Source organism: Mobula hypostoma, chromosome 2 (assembly GCF_963921235.1).
Source record: "Mobula hypostoma chromosome 2, sMobHyp1.1, whole genome shotgun sequence".
Classification (NCBI taxonomy): domain Eukaryota; kingdom Metazoa; phylum Chordata; class Chondrichthyes; order Myliobatiformes; family Myliobatidae; genus Mobula; species Mobula hypostoma.
The window spans coordinates 125,129,447-125,142,089 of record NC_086098.1 but is presented as its reverse complement, the minus strand read 5'-3'; the positions used below and the strand labels follow the sequence as shown (position 1 = coordinate 125,142,089).

The 12,643-nt window shown below is 48.8% G+C and overlaps 1 protein-coding gene across 7 annotated transcripts in view; it reads left to right on the top strand.

Annotated features, from left to right (window-relative positions):
- The window catches only part of LOC134342459 (vascular endothelial growth factor A-like), a 37,314-nt gene that overhangs the window by 11,341 nt on the left and 13,330 nt on the right, over positions 1–12,643 (top strand). For 6 of the 7 annotated variants that reach the window (XM_063040622.1, XM_063040621.1, XM_063040620.1 and 3 more), the window contains exons 3-7: positions 2,391–2,587; positions 6,150–6,226; positions 7,076–7,108; positions 8,077–8,148; positions 11,790–11,921. In XM_063040622.1, coding sequence (XP_062896692.1) covers positions 2,391–2,587; positions 6,150–6,226; positions 7,076–7,108; positions 8,077–8,148; positions 11,790–11,921 — 511 coding nt within the window. The remainder of the gene's footprint in view (positions 1–2,390; positions 2,588–6,149; positions 6,227–7,075; positions 7,109–8,076; positions 8,149–11,789; positions 11,922–12,643) is intronic. The other variant, XM_063040623.1, reaches the window with a different exon arrangement.

Genomic DNA, 12,643 nt, shown 5'->3' with positions numbered 1-12,643 from the left:
TGACAGGAGACCTGTCTCCTGTTTTTAAAGTCGAAATCCTTTGCAGTGGAGCAGTTCCACTCTCTAGACAGAGGCCTGGGTCTGGTGGTACAAGTAGTTGTCACAGACTGGGCTCTTCCATGGTTGCTGTGGCTGGCCATGACTTCCCCAGTGGCTTGTCATGCCCCTCGCCCTCCACTGCCGTCCTGGCTGTTGGATCTCACCGTAGATCTCATCTTCCCAGTCTGCCGAAGCTGCCTTTACCCAGGCATGTCCCTGTCTCATCGGGGTATGAGGCCTGCTGGCTACCCCAACCTGGTTTAGCCTGCCTGTCAAAGTGATGTCCTGGGTCGTGGCCACTTTCACATGCGAGCAGCGATCTGGAGCCACGGGCGAATGCTGAGTGTCCGATGGGGCCCAAAGGTCTGTGAGCTGCCCCCGCATGGACACAGCAAGCCTCTTCCCCGGACACCCCATATACCGCCCCCCCACCAACAACTGACATCAGGCCATGGGAAATCCCACAGCCCCAAAAACCAGTCCAGGTGAAAACTGTGGGGAGGACGAGAGTGTCTCAGGGGCTTGACTCATCCTCCTGGTGGTGACAGTTTGCACTGCTGCTGGGCCAGTGTGGCAGATAAAAGACAAGCCAGTCCCTCTCCACCCCCCCCGCCACACACACACACACACACACACACACACACACACACACCACAATCTGCCTCCCCCGCCCCCCCAGCTCAGTTGGTCTGAATGTGCCCTCTGTTGTAACACAGGAAAAATGGCAGCTAGCCTGTGCACAGCAAGGTATAACTAGATGAAGCGTTTGCACGAACTGGAGACTCAATGGCATTAGCTCTTTTGGTGGGCTTGTGGAGACTGGTTGGTCTCCTGTAAGGTTATGCAGAAGGCAGTGTCCTGGGTGTGGGCAGGAGTCTGTTGAAGCAGCCAAGGGCTGGGGCAGCAAAGAAGTGGGTCAGTAGACCATGATGCCACAGCGAAGAACATTGGCTCTACAACAGCTGGGTTTAAAAGAAGGAGCCCAGCTTACTCCTCAACCTTTGTTAGTAAAGGGCAGGAGCAAGATTTAGGCCATTTAACCCCTCAGTACAGTTCTACCACTCAATCCAATCATAGCTGATCCAAGTTTGGCTTCAGTCCATTGTTGCTGTCCCAACCCCAATAGACCCAAAGCCCATCTGATGAAGCCCTGGAGATCACTGAGATCTTCGAAGGCTCTTAACCTTCTGATTCCTGCTCCAGCGCATTCATGATCTCCAGGCACCAAATCCATTGGGTCCCACCGCTACCTGTTATGTGGTCAACATGGCATGGTAGGACGGGTAACCTCCTCGTCACAGCTTATTCACCCAGGGCAAATGGGCGTCAGGGTGAGCTCAGTACTGGGTTAGTCCATTTTATTGGCTTGAGCTTGAGTCAGTGAGGCAGAGCTAAGACACCCACATGCCATCATTTTAACAATAACTCTTTGCAGTCAAGGAGTGAGAAACGATTGCACACTGAATCTGGGTCATGTGGGGAACTAATGCTTATGGTTGGATGAAGAGGTTTAAGGAGGCTGTCCGAGGAGAGGCATCAAGGAGTGGAGAGGGTAGGGAGGATGCTGTGGGGTTTGGAGCTTGGATGTTAAAGCACGGACATCAGTGGTGGAAGAATTAGGCAGGAACTGTGGGGAAGGGCAGATCTTTGGCAGGAAGCGGTCATAAATTTGGGGGAGCTGGGAGGGAGTTGTTTGGTGTTGCAGAAGTGTTGTGAGAGGTGGAGTGTCTGTAGGTCAGTGGTGGGGAATAGTCTTCCCTCAACCCCTGGTTGCAGACAGTGGTCCATCTGGTGTAGACGCTGGCTCGCAGCTCAAGCCGCCCAGGTTCGATCCTGGCCTCGGGCCTCGGGCCTCATCTATGTGAAGTTTGAACCTTCCCTCTGTAATCGCGAGCATTTCCCTTGGTGCTCTGGTTTTCTCCCACATCTCGAAGGTGTGTGCGGTTTGTAGGTTTATTAGCTGCTGTAAATTATAGGGGAGTGAAGTGGAATTGGTGTACAACTAGTGTAAGTGAGTTGCTGATACCATAGACTTAGTGGGCTGAAGGGGCTATTCTGTATAATGCCGTGAGACCCCCGTTATCCAACTCCTCATTCATAGATGTGTCGGGGCAGGGTTTCCGTTGCTCTCTCAATATGCCCAGTGGGATCGGGATCTGGAGCTACCCTTACTCCCACTGTTCTACCCATTGACAGTCAATCCCAGCAGCTCGGGACTTGAGCCAAGGGACGGCTTATACGTGGAAAGGAACTTTCTCCGCACCACCCCCTTCCCCTCCCCTCCAGCCAAATGCTCAGTATCCCCACGCAGGACTGCATGGAGCTCACACATGCCTTTGCTTGCATTTCAGTCATAAAGTTCATGGAGGTGTGGAGAAAGAGCTACTGCAGACCAATAGAGACACTAATAGACATCCTGCAGGAGCACCCCGATGAAGTGGAGTACATCTTTAAGCCCTCTTGTGTGCCTCTAATGCGGTGTGGTGGATGCTGCAACGATGAAAGCCTCGAATGTGTCCCCGTCGAAGTGCACAACGTGACAATGGAAGTAAGTGCAACTTCAGTACTCAGAGGTAAAGCGGTCAGTACTGATCCAGTGGGGCTTGGTTCGCTGGTGGCTGCCCGTCTCTGATTGTGTATTTCAGTCTGACTTTATGGTTTGATTAACTCTTAAGACCTGAGCGTTGTGATTATTGCCCATCCCTCTTTGCCCTTGAGAAAATTGGACTGAATTGCTTGTTGAACTGCTGCTGTCTTTTTGGGGAGGGTGTTCTGGGATTTGGTCAACCTCACGCGAGGGGTGGGATCAGCACTGCTCTGTTTTGCCCTCACCTGAGGCCTCATCATCTCTAGGTGAAAAGGAGCATCTGACCCTCGCTCCCGAGGGTCTCGGCCTTGGTACTGCCCATAGGAGCACTGACCCAGTAGTCCCCCCCAGCCTGAATGAGGAAGGGGGGAGGCCCTCGTTGATGTGTTCATGAGGTCCGAGCATTGCAGGCAAGACCAGAGTTCATCGCCCATCCCTCACGGCTCTGGAGAAGATGGGGGTGGGCCGCTCTGTGAACTGTTGCTGAAGGTGCTTCCATGACTCTTGAAAGGGGAGAGAGTCCTTGAATTGAGCTTGTGACATTGAAGAAATGGCAGGATGGTGGCGGACTTGAAGTGGACCTTGTGGGTAGTGGTGATTCTCTACATCTGCTGCCCTTTTCCTTTTGGCAGTGGAGGCTGTGAGTTTGGGATGAGCTGTCGGAGTGGCCTGGGTGGGTGACTGCAGCGTACTTTGAGGGAGGTGCACTCTGGGCCTGTGCTGGAAGGGATAGCAGACTGAATGGCAGTAAAGCAAGCTGCTCTCTCACGGACTGTGTTGAGTGCCAGTGACAATTGCTGACACGCACTCGTCAGGCAAGTGGAGAGTGCTCCACCACTCCACCAACTGTTGCCGTACAGGTGATGGCGGTGGCTTGTGGCAAGCCCAACCCCAGGCCTGCTCTGTACCCACACTATACCCGTAGCTGAGTCTCTGCTTTGTGGGGACCCCCTGGATGGGGATGGGGATGGGGATGGTGGTGCAGATGAATATCTAGGTGAGGTGTTGGACTCTCTCCTGGAGGCCTGGGACCATTGAAGAAATGGGCTCAATTGCACCTTGTACATAACCCACTGCCTGGCAGTGGTTGGTGAGAGGGTGGAGCCACATATGTTGGCACTGTGGAGAATGTGTGCCATTCTTCCTACAGATGTGCTGGGGTGCTGGAGATGTTGCAAGGATTGAATATCTCTATCAGGGTCCAGCAGGGTCAATGCTACCAGCTAATCAGAGCCTGTTGCCTGTCACTTTAAGACCCACCGAGCAGCTGATTGTGGACAAGCAATCCTAATAGCTGTCCAAGGTCAACCATGGGCTGTCTGCTGTCAGTGACAGTGGTTTGCTCATTACTCTTTGGCATCCTGTCAATTTCCACACAACCCCATCGACGCCAATTAACAAAGTGGCTCCACCCCAACTTAAACCTTGGGCCACCGAATTTTGACAGAGACTCTTTCTATATATAAGCATTTACATTTATTTTTAAACCTCTGTTTGCAACAAACCCTGAACAGCTAATCAGGAGCTTTTAAAATGTTGTCATGTTGGAAAGAAACCAAATTGGCGAGAATAGATTTGCTACAATTGAACTTGTTTGCTCCTGAGATCCTGTTCCCACTCAGTGAGTGGGATCTTGCAACATTCAGGGAGGCTGTTCAGGCCTTTAATCATGGACCAGTTCTTCAAGGGAACCTGCCAGCTGCTTCCACACCTCACTCCTTCCAATAACAGTTCTTCTTACTTTTTGAGTAATTATCTGCCTTCCTCATGGAAGTGACCACAGAAAATGATTCCAACACCTGATCAGGCAGTATTTAAAAACAGGAGTTTGTGTTGAAATATTCAGTATTCACTGCCATTCAGTCTTCTGCTATCAGGACCTCCCATGAATGAAACCATGCTGACTACTCCTGAGCAGGCCTTGACTATGCAAGTGATGGCCGATCTTGTCCCTCAGGATCCCTTACAGCTGAAGTCAGGCTCACCGGCCTGTTGTTCCATAGCCTGCCCTTGCTACCCCTCTTGAACAACGAAAGAACCTTAGGCGCCCCTCCAACAATTATCTCTACAAGGGCCTCTGTGCTTTCTTCCTGGCCTCCCAGAAGGTCCAACGGTGCACTTGGTCAGGCCCTGGGAACTTGTTCACCTTAAAGTGAATTAAAGCTTCAAATACCCACTTCCTTGTAATATGCAAGTATCCCAAGACCTCACTACTTGTTACCCTAATTTCTTTGGGATCCATGATATTCTCCTAGTAAACACTGAGGAGATATAGACATTAAAAATCTCAACTATCTCCTGTTTTCCACATATAGGCAGCTTTGATTGTCTTTAAGAAGACCTAGTCTCTGCCTAGTTCCCCTTTTATGGTAATCTAAGTGAAAAACCTCATAGAGTTATCTTGAACTCTATTCTTTTTGTTTGCTCTCCTGATTTCCCTCTTAATCCTTCTCAAACTTTTTTATATTCATGAATATAAAATATTTATATTTGTACCTAGATGCCTAAAAACAAATGTATGTATCTTTCTTGTTCCTGATCAGAGCCTTGCCATCTCTTGTTTGCCAGGATTCTCTGAACTTGATATGCCTACCCTTCTCCCTAGCAGGAGCATGTCAGCCCTGGACTCTTGCTGTGGCTCTTTCAAAAACCTTCCACTTGCCAACTGTTCCTTTGCTTTCAAACAGAGTTGCCCAGTCAACCTTAGCTGGATCTTGTCTAATGCCCTCTAAGTCAGCCCTGCTTTGGACCTGTTCTGTCTTTTACCTTGACTATTTTAAAACTAATAGAATTGTGATCAATGGACCCAAAGTGTTCCCCAGCTGCAACCTCTGTTACTTGGCTCATCTCGTTCCCTAATAGGAAGTCCAGTCTTCTCTGTCCCAAGTAGATTCCTTTATATATTGCGTGAGGAAACTGTATTAGACACCTACCCAAATTCTGCCCCATCCTGGCCCTTTGCGCTCTGGCTGGCCTAGTTGATAATAGGAAGGTTGAAATTTCCCACTCACATTGCCCCACTATTCTTGCTATTCTCAGAAAGAAGCAGGCAGTTTCTTCACAAGTCTGCTCCCCAGGTTCCTGCTGGTTAACCCTACCCCTTCTTATTTCTAAGTTCTACCCAAATGGACTTGTTTGATGATCTCTCAAGAATATCCCCTCTAAGCACTGCTGTTATGCCCTCCCTGATCAAAAAAGCAACACCCTCTCCATTCGTACCTGTTCCTCCATCATGCTTAAATCAGCAGTAGGGAATGGAGGAGTAGGGATCATGAGTGGGTAGATGGGAATTGTGGTTTGCATGGACATTACGGGCTGAAGGGCCTGTCTGCTGTACTGTTTTTGTTCTATGCTCTGTAGAGAGGATGCCAAGCATTTTTACATGAAATATAGAACAGTACACCACTGGAACAGACCCTTTCGCCCATAGCGTCTGTGATGAACACTCCTGTGAAAGGACAAGTGACGTTTGTATTCGTTAAACAGTTTACTAATGTATGCTTGTTATTTCCTTCCCCCTCAGATAATGAAAATCAAGCCCCACCACGGGGAAAATCTAAGCCTGATGCACTTTGTCCAGCACAGTAAATGTATCTGCAGGTGAGACATCGATTGATTGGCTGCGACGAGCAGGAGAGGCGGGAACTGTGGAAGGGGTTATGTCGCACCGACGACACAAGTCCAACACCTAGTGGGGAAATCTCTTCTCCGGAGGCCAGTCATTCATATCCTGGAGGGAACATCTGACACAAACTGTGCTGGGGAATATCTTTACAGCAACCCCCTCGACCCCACCCCTGTATGCACAGTCCCAGGAAAAGAATAGTTTGTGACATGCTGAACCCCAGTCCGAGGGAAAAGGATAATCTGTGACACACTGTACCCCAGTCCAAGGGAAAAGGATAGTCTGGGACACACTGTACCCCAGTCCCAGGGGAAAGGATAGTCTGTCACACACTGTACCTCAGTCCCAGGGGAAAGGATGGTCTGGGACACACTGTACCCCAGTCCGAGGGGAAAGGATAGTCTGTGACACACTGTACCCCAGTCCCAGGGAAAAGGATAGTCTGGGACACACTGTACCCCAGTCCCAGGGGAAAGGATAGTCTGTGGCACATTGTACCCCAGTCCCAGGGGAAAGGATGGTCTGGGACACACTGTACCCCAGTCCGAGGGGAAAGGATAGTCTGTGACACACTGTACCCCAGTCCCAGGGGAAAGGATGGTCTGTGACACACTGTACCCCGGTCCGAGGGGAAAGGATAGTCTGTGACACACTGTACCCCAGTCCCAGGGGAAAGGATAGTCTGTGACACACTGTACCTCAGTCCCAGGGGAAAGGATAGTCTGTGACACACTGTACCTCAGTCCCAGGGGAAAGGATGGTATGGGTACACTGTAGCTGTGTAAAAGCAGGAGTTTATAATTTATTGTTCATTTGCCTTACAGACCAAAGAAAGAAGGTGAAGAGACACAAAAAAGGTAAGAAATGCCTCAATGCTGAAATAATCTGATAGTTAAAAGCAAAAAAAAACAAAACAAAATGAATCATTGAGTCCCTGCTTTGCGTGCTTTTGATGCCTCATAGTTGGAGAGTGTAGAATCATGATTCATGGGCAACAGTATCCCCACCAAGCTAGTCCCTGCAAATTCACAGAGCAGTGGTATCAACCAGTCATGGGCTGGAACACCCACACTCTCCACTAGTATCACCACAAGTGGCGAGAGGGACTTTCTGCCTATCTCCCCCGCAGTGCAACTGGTGGACAACCCTTCTGCCGTCCAAATTGGAAAGCCTGCTGCATGGTTGTTGCAATGAAATTGATCAGCCCTGAAAGTGCCCCCTCAATTATTTCCCACTCTCTCAACGTATTCATCCTGGGCAAAGGATTGGAGATGCAACAAGGCTAGCTTTCCCAAGCAAAGGTTTGAATTGGACGATTGGGTCTGGTGTGTCATTAGTGACACACAAGGTGCAGTTGAAGTCACGTGGTGAAAGTGTTGGCATAGAGGCACTTTGCTGTGCTTCATATGCAGTTGTGAAGATATGGTGCCCTCCACTGTGTTGTTCAACCTTGCTGTAGGATGGCGGAGAGAGCTGGTAACTAGTGCATTGGTTGGAGGTTGAGGGATGCAGGGTACAACACAGCCAGCTTCTTCACAGCAAGATTCCATACTCAGAATGACAGGGAAGTCAAGGGATTTGGTCTTTCAGTGTTAATTGAGCACAAACTCCCCCACCCCTCTGTAGGAGACCCCTGGCTCTTGCTGGAACAGCGGGCAGCTAGCAGGGATGTTTGATACTCACCTGTCAGAGGGGGCAGGGGCCTCCCAGTTCAACATCCCAACCACTAACCCCCCCCCCCCCGCCCCGCACCATCCTCAAGAACAGCATCTCCAAGCAGGAATGTCACCAGGAAGCCCCTCGCTAAACTGTTCTCTTTTCACAGCAAGCGGAAACGAGGGAAAGGCAAGGGTCAGACTCGGAGGAAAAAGAAGTGCAGAGTGACAGAGTGCAGGCCGTATGTCAGATTACACTGTCTCTTGACTGAGCTTCCCTCTGCCTGGAGCTGAATAATTCCCTCTTGGGCTGAACTATCTAATTTCAAGGGGAATAATCAGAAGGCTACTTGTGATGGGGAGGACAGGCAGAAGCCTGTCTGCATGGAAATTTAATGCACCCTCAGTAATTCATTGGTCTTGGCTTTTGCAGGAACTAGGACTGTGAGGCTTGGTGGTGGCTAGAGGGGGAGGGAGAGAGGAGGCAAGGTTGCAATGATTCCTGCTTATGGTGACACACAAGGCTGGCTCCGACAACCAATTAGTACTAATCAGCTGCTGGCCAATCATCTTTGCATTTTGGTATTGCTAACTAACAGCAAGCGCGCGTTGCAGCTCATTCTGCGGGGTCGATCACCAACCTGTTCGCCCTCCGCAGTTCCCCACCCCGACATTTTAGTGGTCACACTGGAGGTGTCACCATAGCAACCACTGCCTATGCCCACTGAGTATGCCTCAGCCTTGCAGTTCCACTCGTGCCACACAGACAGCCGTCTTAAGTCAGTGCTGAAGTTCCCAGAGGAGGGTGCTCTCCCTGGCTGAAGAGTTGGAACCAGGGGGGTCACAACCTCAGAAGAAGGAGGTCAGCCCCTTTATCCTGGCAAGAGCAAAACTCTCTTCACCCAGTGGGTGGTGAAGTCTTTGGAATTGTCTACCCCAGAGGAATGTTGAGCTCACCCGTTAGCTTCCCAGATACTCAGAGGATTGGAGGTGAAAGTACTGTGACATGGCCAATCAGCCATGGTCTTCACAAATGGCAGAACCGCTTGAAAGACTATGAGATATAGGAGCAGAATTAGGCCATTTGGCCCATTGAGTCTGCTCCACCATTTCATCGTGGCTGATCCATTTTCCCTCTCAGCCCCAGTCTCCTGCCTTCTTCCGTATCCCTTCATGCCCTGGCTAATAATGAATTCAGAGGGGAATGAAGGGAAGGATGCGCTAGCCCTGGATCAGGCCTAGAGGAGGTTACTCGAATGATCAGTGTTTGATGCCTTGGGCCTGTATTCGGTGGGGGAGGAGGGAGTCTCATTGACACACATCAGATATTGAAAGGCCTAGATAAAATAGATGTGGAGAGGATGTTTCTATCAGGCGGAGAGTCTAGGACCTGAGGGCACGGCTTCAGAATAAAGGGATGTTCCTTTAGAACTGAAATATGGAGGAATTTCTTTAGCCAGACGGTTGTAAATCTGTGGAATTCATTCCACAGATGGACTATGGAGGCCAAGTCTTTGGGTATATTTAAGGCAGAGATTGATAGGTTCCTGATTAGTTAGGGGTGAAGGGTTAAGGGGAGAAGGCAGGAGAATGAGGTTGAAAACTATCAGTCATGTGTCACTGAAGAAGATGTTTACATTATGCCTGTTACTCTAGGACTTACTAAAGAACTTTACAGGCATTTAGTTAATTCCTGAAAAGGGGCTGGGTGATGTGCACTAGCTTCTCATTCTCATGTTCCTGAAGACAATAAAATAAGCTACTTATTTTCTTTCTTCCCCTTTTTAATGTGATCTGTCTGGGTGGAGGATGCTTTGCTTCCACCCTGGAGGTGTGAGCTCTGTGGAGGCTCGACAAGCTTGGCCTCAGAGGGGGGCGATGCTTCCCTGAAGGGCAGCTGAGTAGGGGAAGTGGAGTTCTTTGGCTATCCAGCATTATGCTGCTACAAGATCAGCAACAGTTTTGCCCATGTTGGAGCACTTGTCCAATTGCAGTGGTTTAATTCTGGAACGATATAGGCCCTGAGTAAGCTTTTCCTAGGCTGGATTTTGACACTTGATTTGAAGATAGCTCTAGTGTAAAGATCCCTCTGAAGTTTGGCAAAGTGCTCACATTGTGTCAGCCAAGCAGTCCATCTAAAATCAGTTTCCTGGCTGTTTTTGAGTGGGTGTAACTATTCTGTGCGTAAAACAGTGGCCCAGAAAATTAGAAATGGATGATTCTGTCCAAATGTCAAAGAACAAGCATATGGATATTCTTTGCCTCATGACTTCACTAACCAACAGAAGCTTTCAAAACTACTCAGTCAGGAGTCAATGAGCGATTCTGCTTTGTTTTTGCTGCATTGAATTGCCAAATCAAATTGGCACCAAAATTTTCTCTGACCAGCATTTGCATCCACACATTTTATTTTTATTTTGACATGCCAAAATCCAACCGGGAATGTAGTAATGGATTTGGAAGAGGCAGAGAGATCTGTTCCTCCTTACCGTCTAATCATGACTGACCCATGATCTCCCTTCCCTCGTACCATGTGATAGCCCTCACCCAGGCAATGTATAAACAGGAAGTCCAACAATCCCATTCTCCGAGTTTTGATGCCACTAGAAAAGTGGGAATTAAGTACAATAGTTCCAATACCATTCCTCAGTTCCTCTCTGAATTTACCAGGATAAGCTCTTAGTTTCTGAATATTGCCTGGCTCTAGTTTATTAGTACCACAGACCCCAACACACCTGCTGTAAAATTCCATGCTTCATATGTATTTCGATTCAATCTTGGATCATTGCTGATTGAATCCCAAGCTCCAAGGCTGATCATCTACTGACACAATCACAGACAGACACCACTCCCTTGGTTGCAGGCAATTGGTTGAAATCATGCTTCGGGTAATAATTTGATCTTCACTGTGTGGGCGCGGTGATAATGTCGGAGCTTTGAACCCTGGTTCCCTTTGGCTGTTTCTAATGCAGTTGGCTCATGCAGTGGGGAGAGGCTTCTTCTCTGAGGTCTCCCGGCCCCTTAGTCTCAACCTTCCAGCTCTCTCCCTTCCCTCTCAGCCCTCTTTGGCATGGGGTGAGCTGGGCTTTGAGATTCACACATGACTGGCTGATTAATTTCATCACCACTCCCCACCACCTCTCATAGCTAAGACCCATCACCCTACCAATCTATCTCTCACTACAAAAGCCAGCTGGGAGATGTGAACATTTATGGCTTGTAAGACTGGGCATTTCAGAGAATGTGCTTACTGATCTATAGTGTCTTCAGGGTAATTACCACCAGTTCGGGTAATCTCGTAGAGCAGCATTAACGCAGCACTGTGCTTTGCGTACGAACCCCGTTCGTTGTTAGCCGGAGAGCAGCTTGTTGGTGTTAATGTGATTGGAAAGCCCCTCCGTTCCCTTACCCCTCACTCCTCCTTCTGCAAGTCCGATGGCTGCCAGAGAAGTGTGCAGGGCTTGTGGTAGGGAGGGTGGGAGTGCGGGGAGTGAAAAAAAGAGAGGGGCAAAATGATGGGTAAAGAGAAAGGAACAAAGGAAGCTGGGAGTGAGGAGAGTAAATCAGAGCGAGAGGCAAAATGTAACATAGAAAGGGAACGATTGAGAGAGAGAAAGACAGGGAAAATAAAATAATTCAAAGTGCAGAGTACTTTAAATGTGATAAACAAACACTAATGTGCAGTTATGGAGGAAATCAGCGTAAGAAGGGGCTGTTTCCAGGCACAATCACTCTCTCTCTTTCCGTCGAGCACCCCTCCTCTCGCCACTGCAAACTTGCGCTGGGCTGTTGGGCAAACTCCTTGATTGTCAATTTGCATGTCTAAATGTTTCTTTGCTGACGTGCCCTAGATTTAGAGATGTTTTCTGTTACCTTTTTGCAGTCACTGTGAGCCTTGCTCAGAGAAGAGAAAGCACTTGTTTGTACAGAATCCAGAGACCTGTAAATGTTCCTGTAAATTCACACATTTACGTTGCAAGTCAAGGGGTCTTGAGTTAAATGAACGAAGTTGCAGGTTCGTCAGATAAAAGCTCGCTTCATGCTTAACTTCTGTTTTTGTTTGACTTTTGACGTCTGTGCTGTGTGCTTTGTTACTGTCGGTTTCATTGTGGGTTGCATGATGATTTATTACATACCCATTTACTGTCTGGGCCTTTACCCTCCCTGATGTCCAATTCCTCAACTAAAGTAAAAGGCTCCAAAAGGTAGGGTGTCACTGGTTGGTGCCTAGGTCAGCTGTCGGCATTGGTCAGAGGTCAGGGAGAAGTTAGGGGGTCGCTGGCTGCCAGCATCACTCTGAGGTCAGCAGTCACTACCCACTGCTAGAGCAGCATGGTTGGGAGGTCAGGGTCACCACCCATATAGACAATGGTCAGAGGTCAGGGGTCACCAGCACTGGTCAGAGGTCAGGATGTCAAGGGGTCACCACCCATCAAGCACAGGTTAGAGGTCACCAGTACTGGTCAGGGGCTATAGTAAACAGGGTTCACTAGCCACTGCTACTAGTGAGATAAGGAACAAGGAGAGAGCTGAGATCGTGCATTAAGCTCTATGGTTTGCTTTGATATGGATTAAAATTTACTCTTAATGAACAAGAACACCAAAAATAGACTGCAAGAAAGTTCTTTCCACACCCAGTTACCAGTAGAAATACTGAGCAAGCCTGTGAACCCTCGCTTGCCCAGGTACCAGCCCTAATCCACTCAAATAGAGTGGATGTTATCTTCCTCGGTGGTA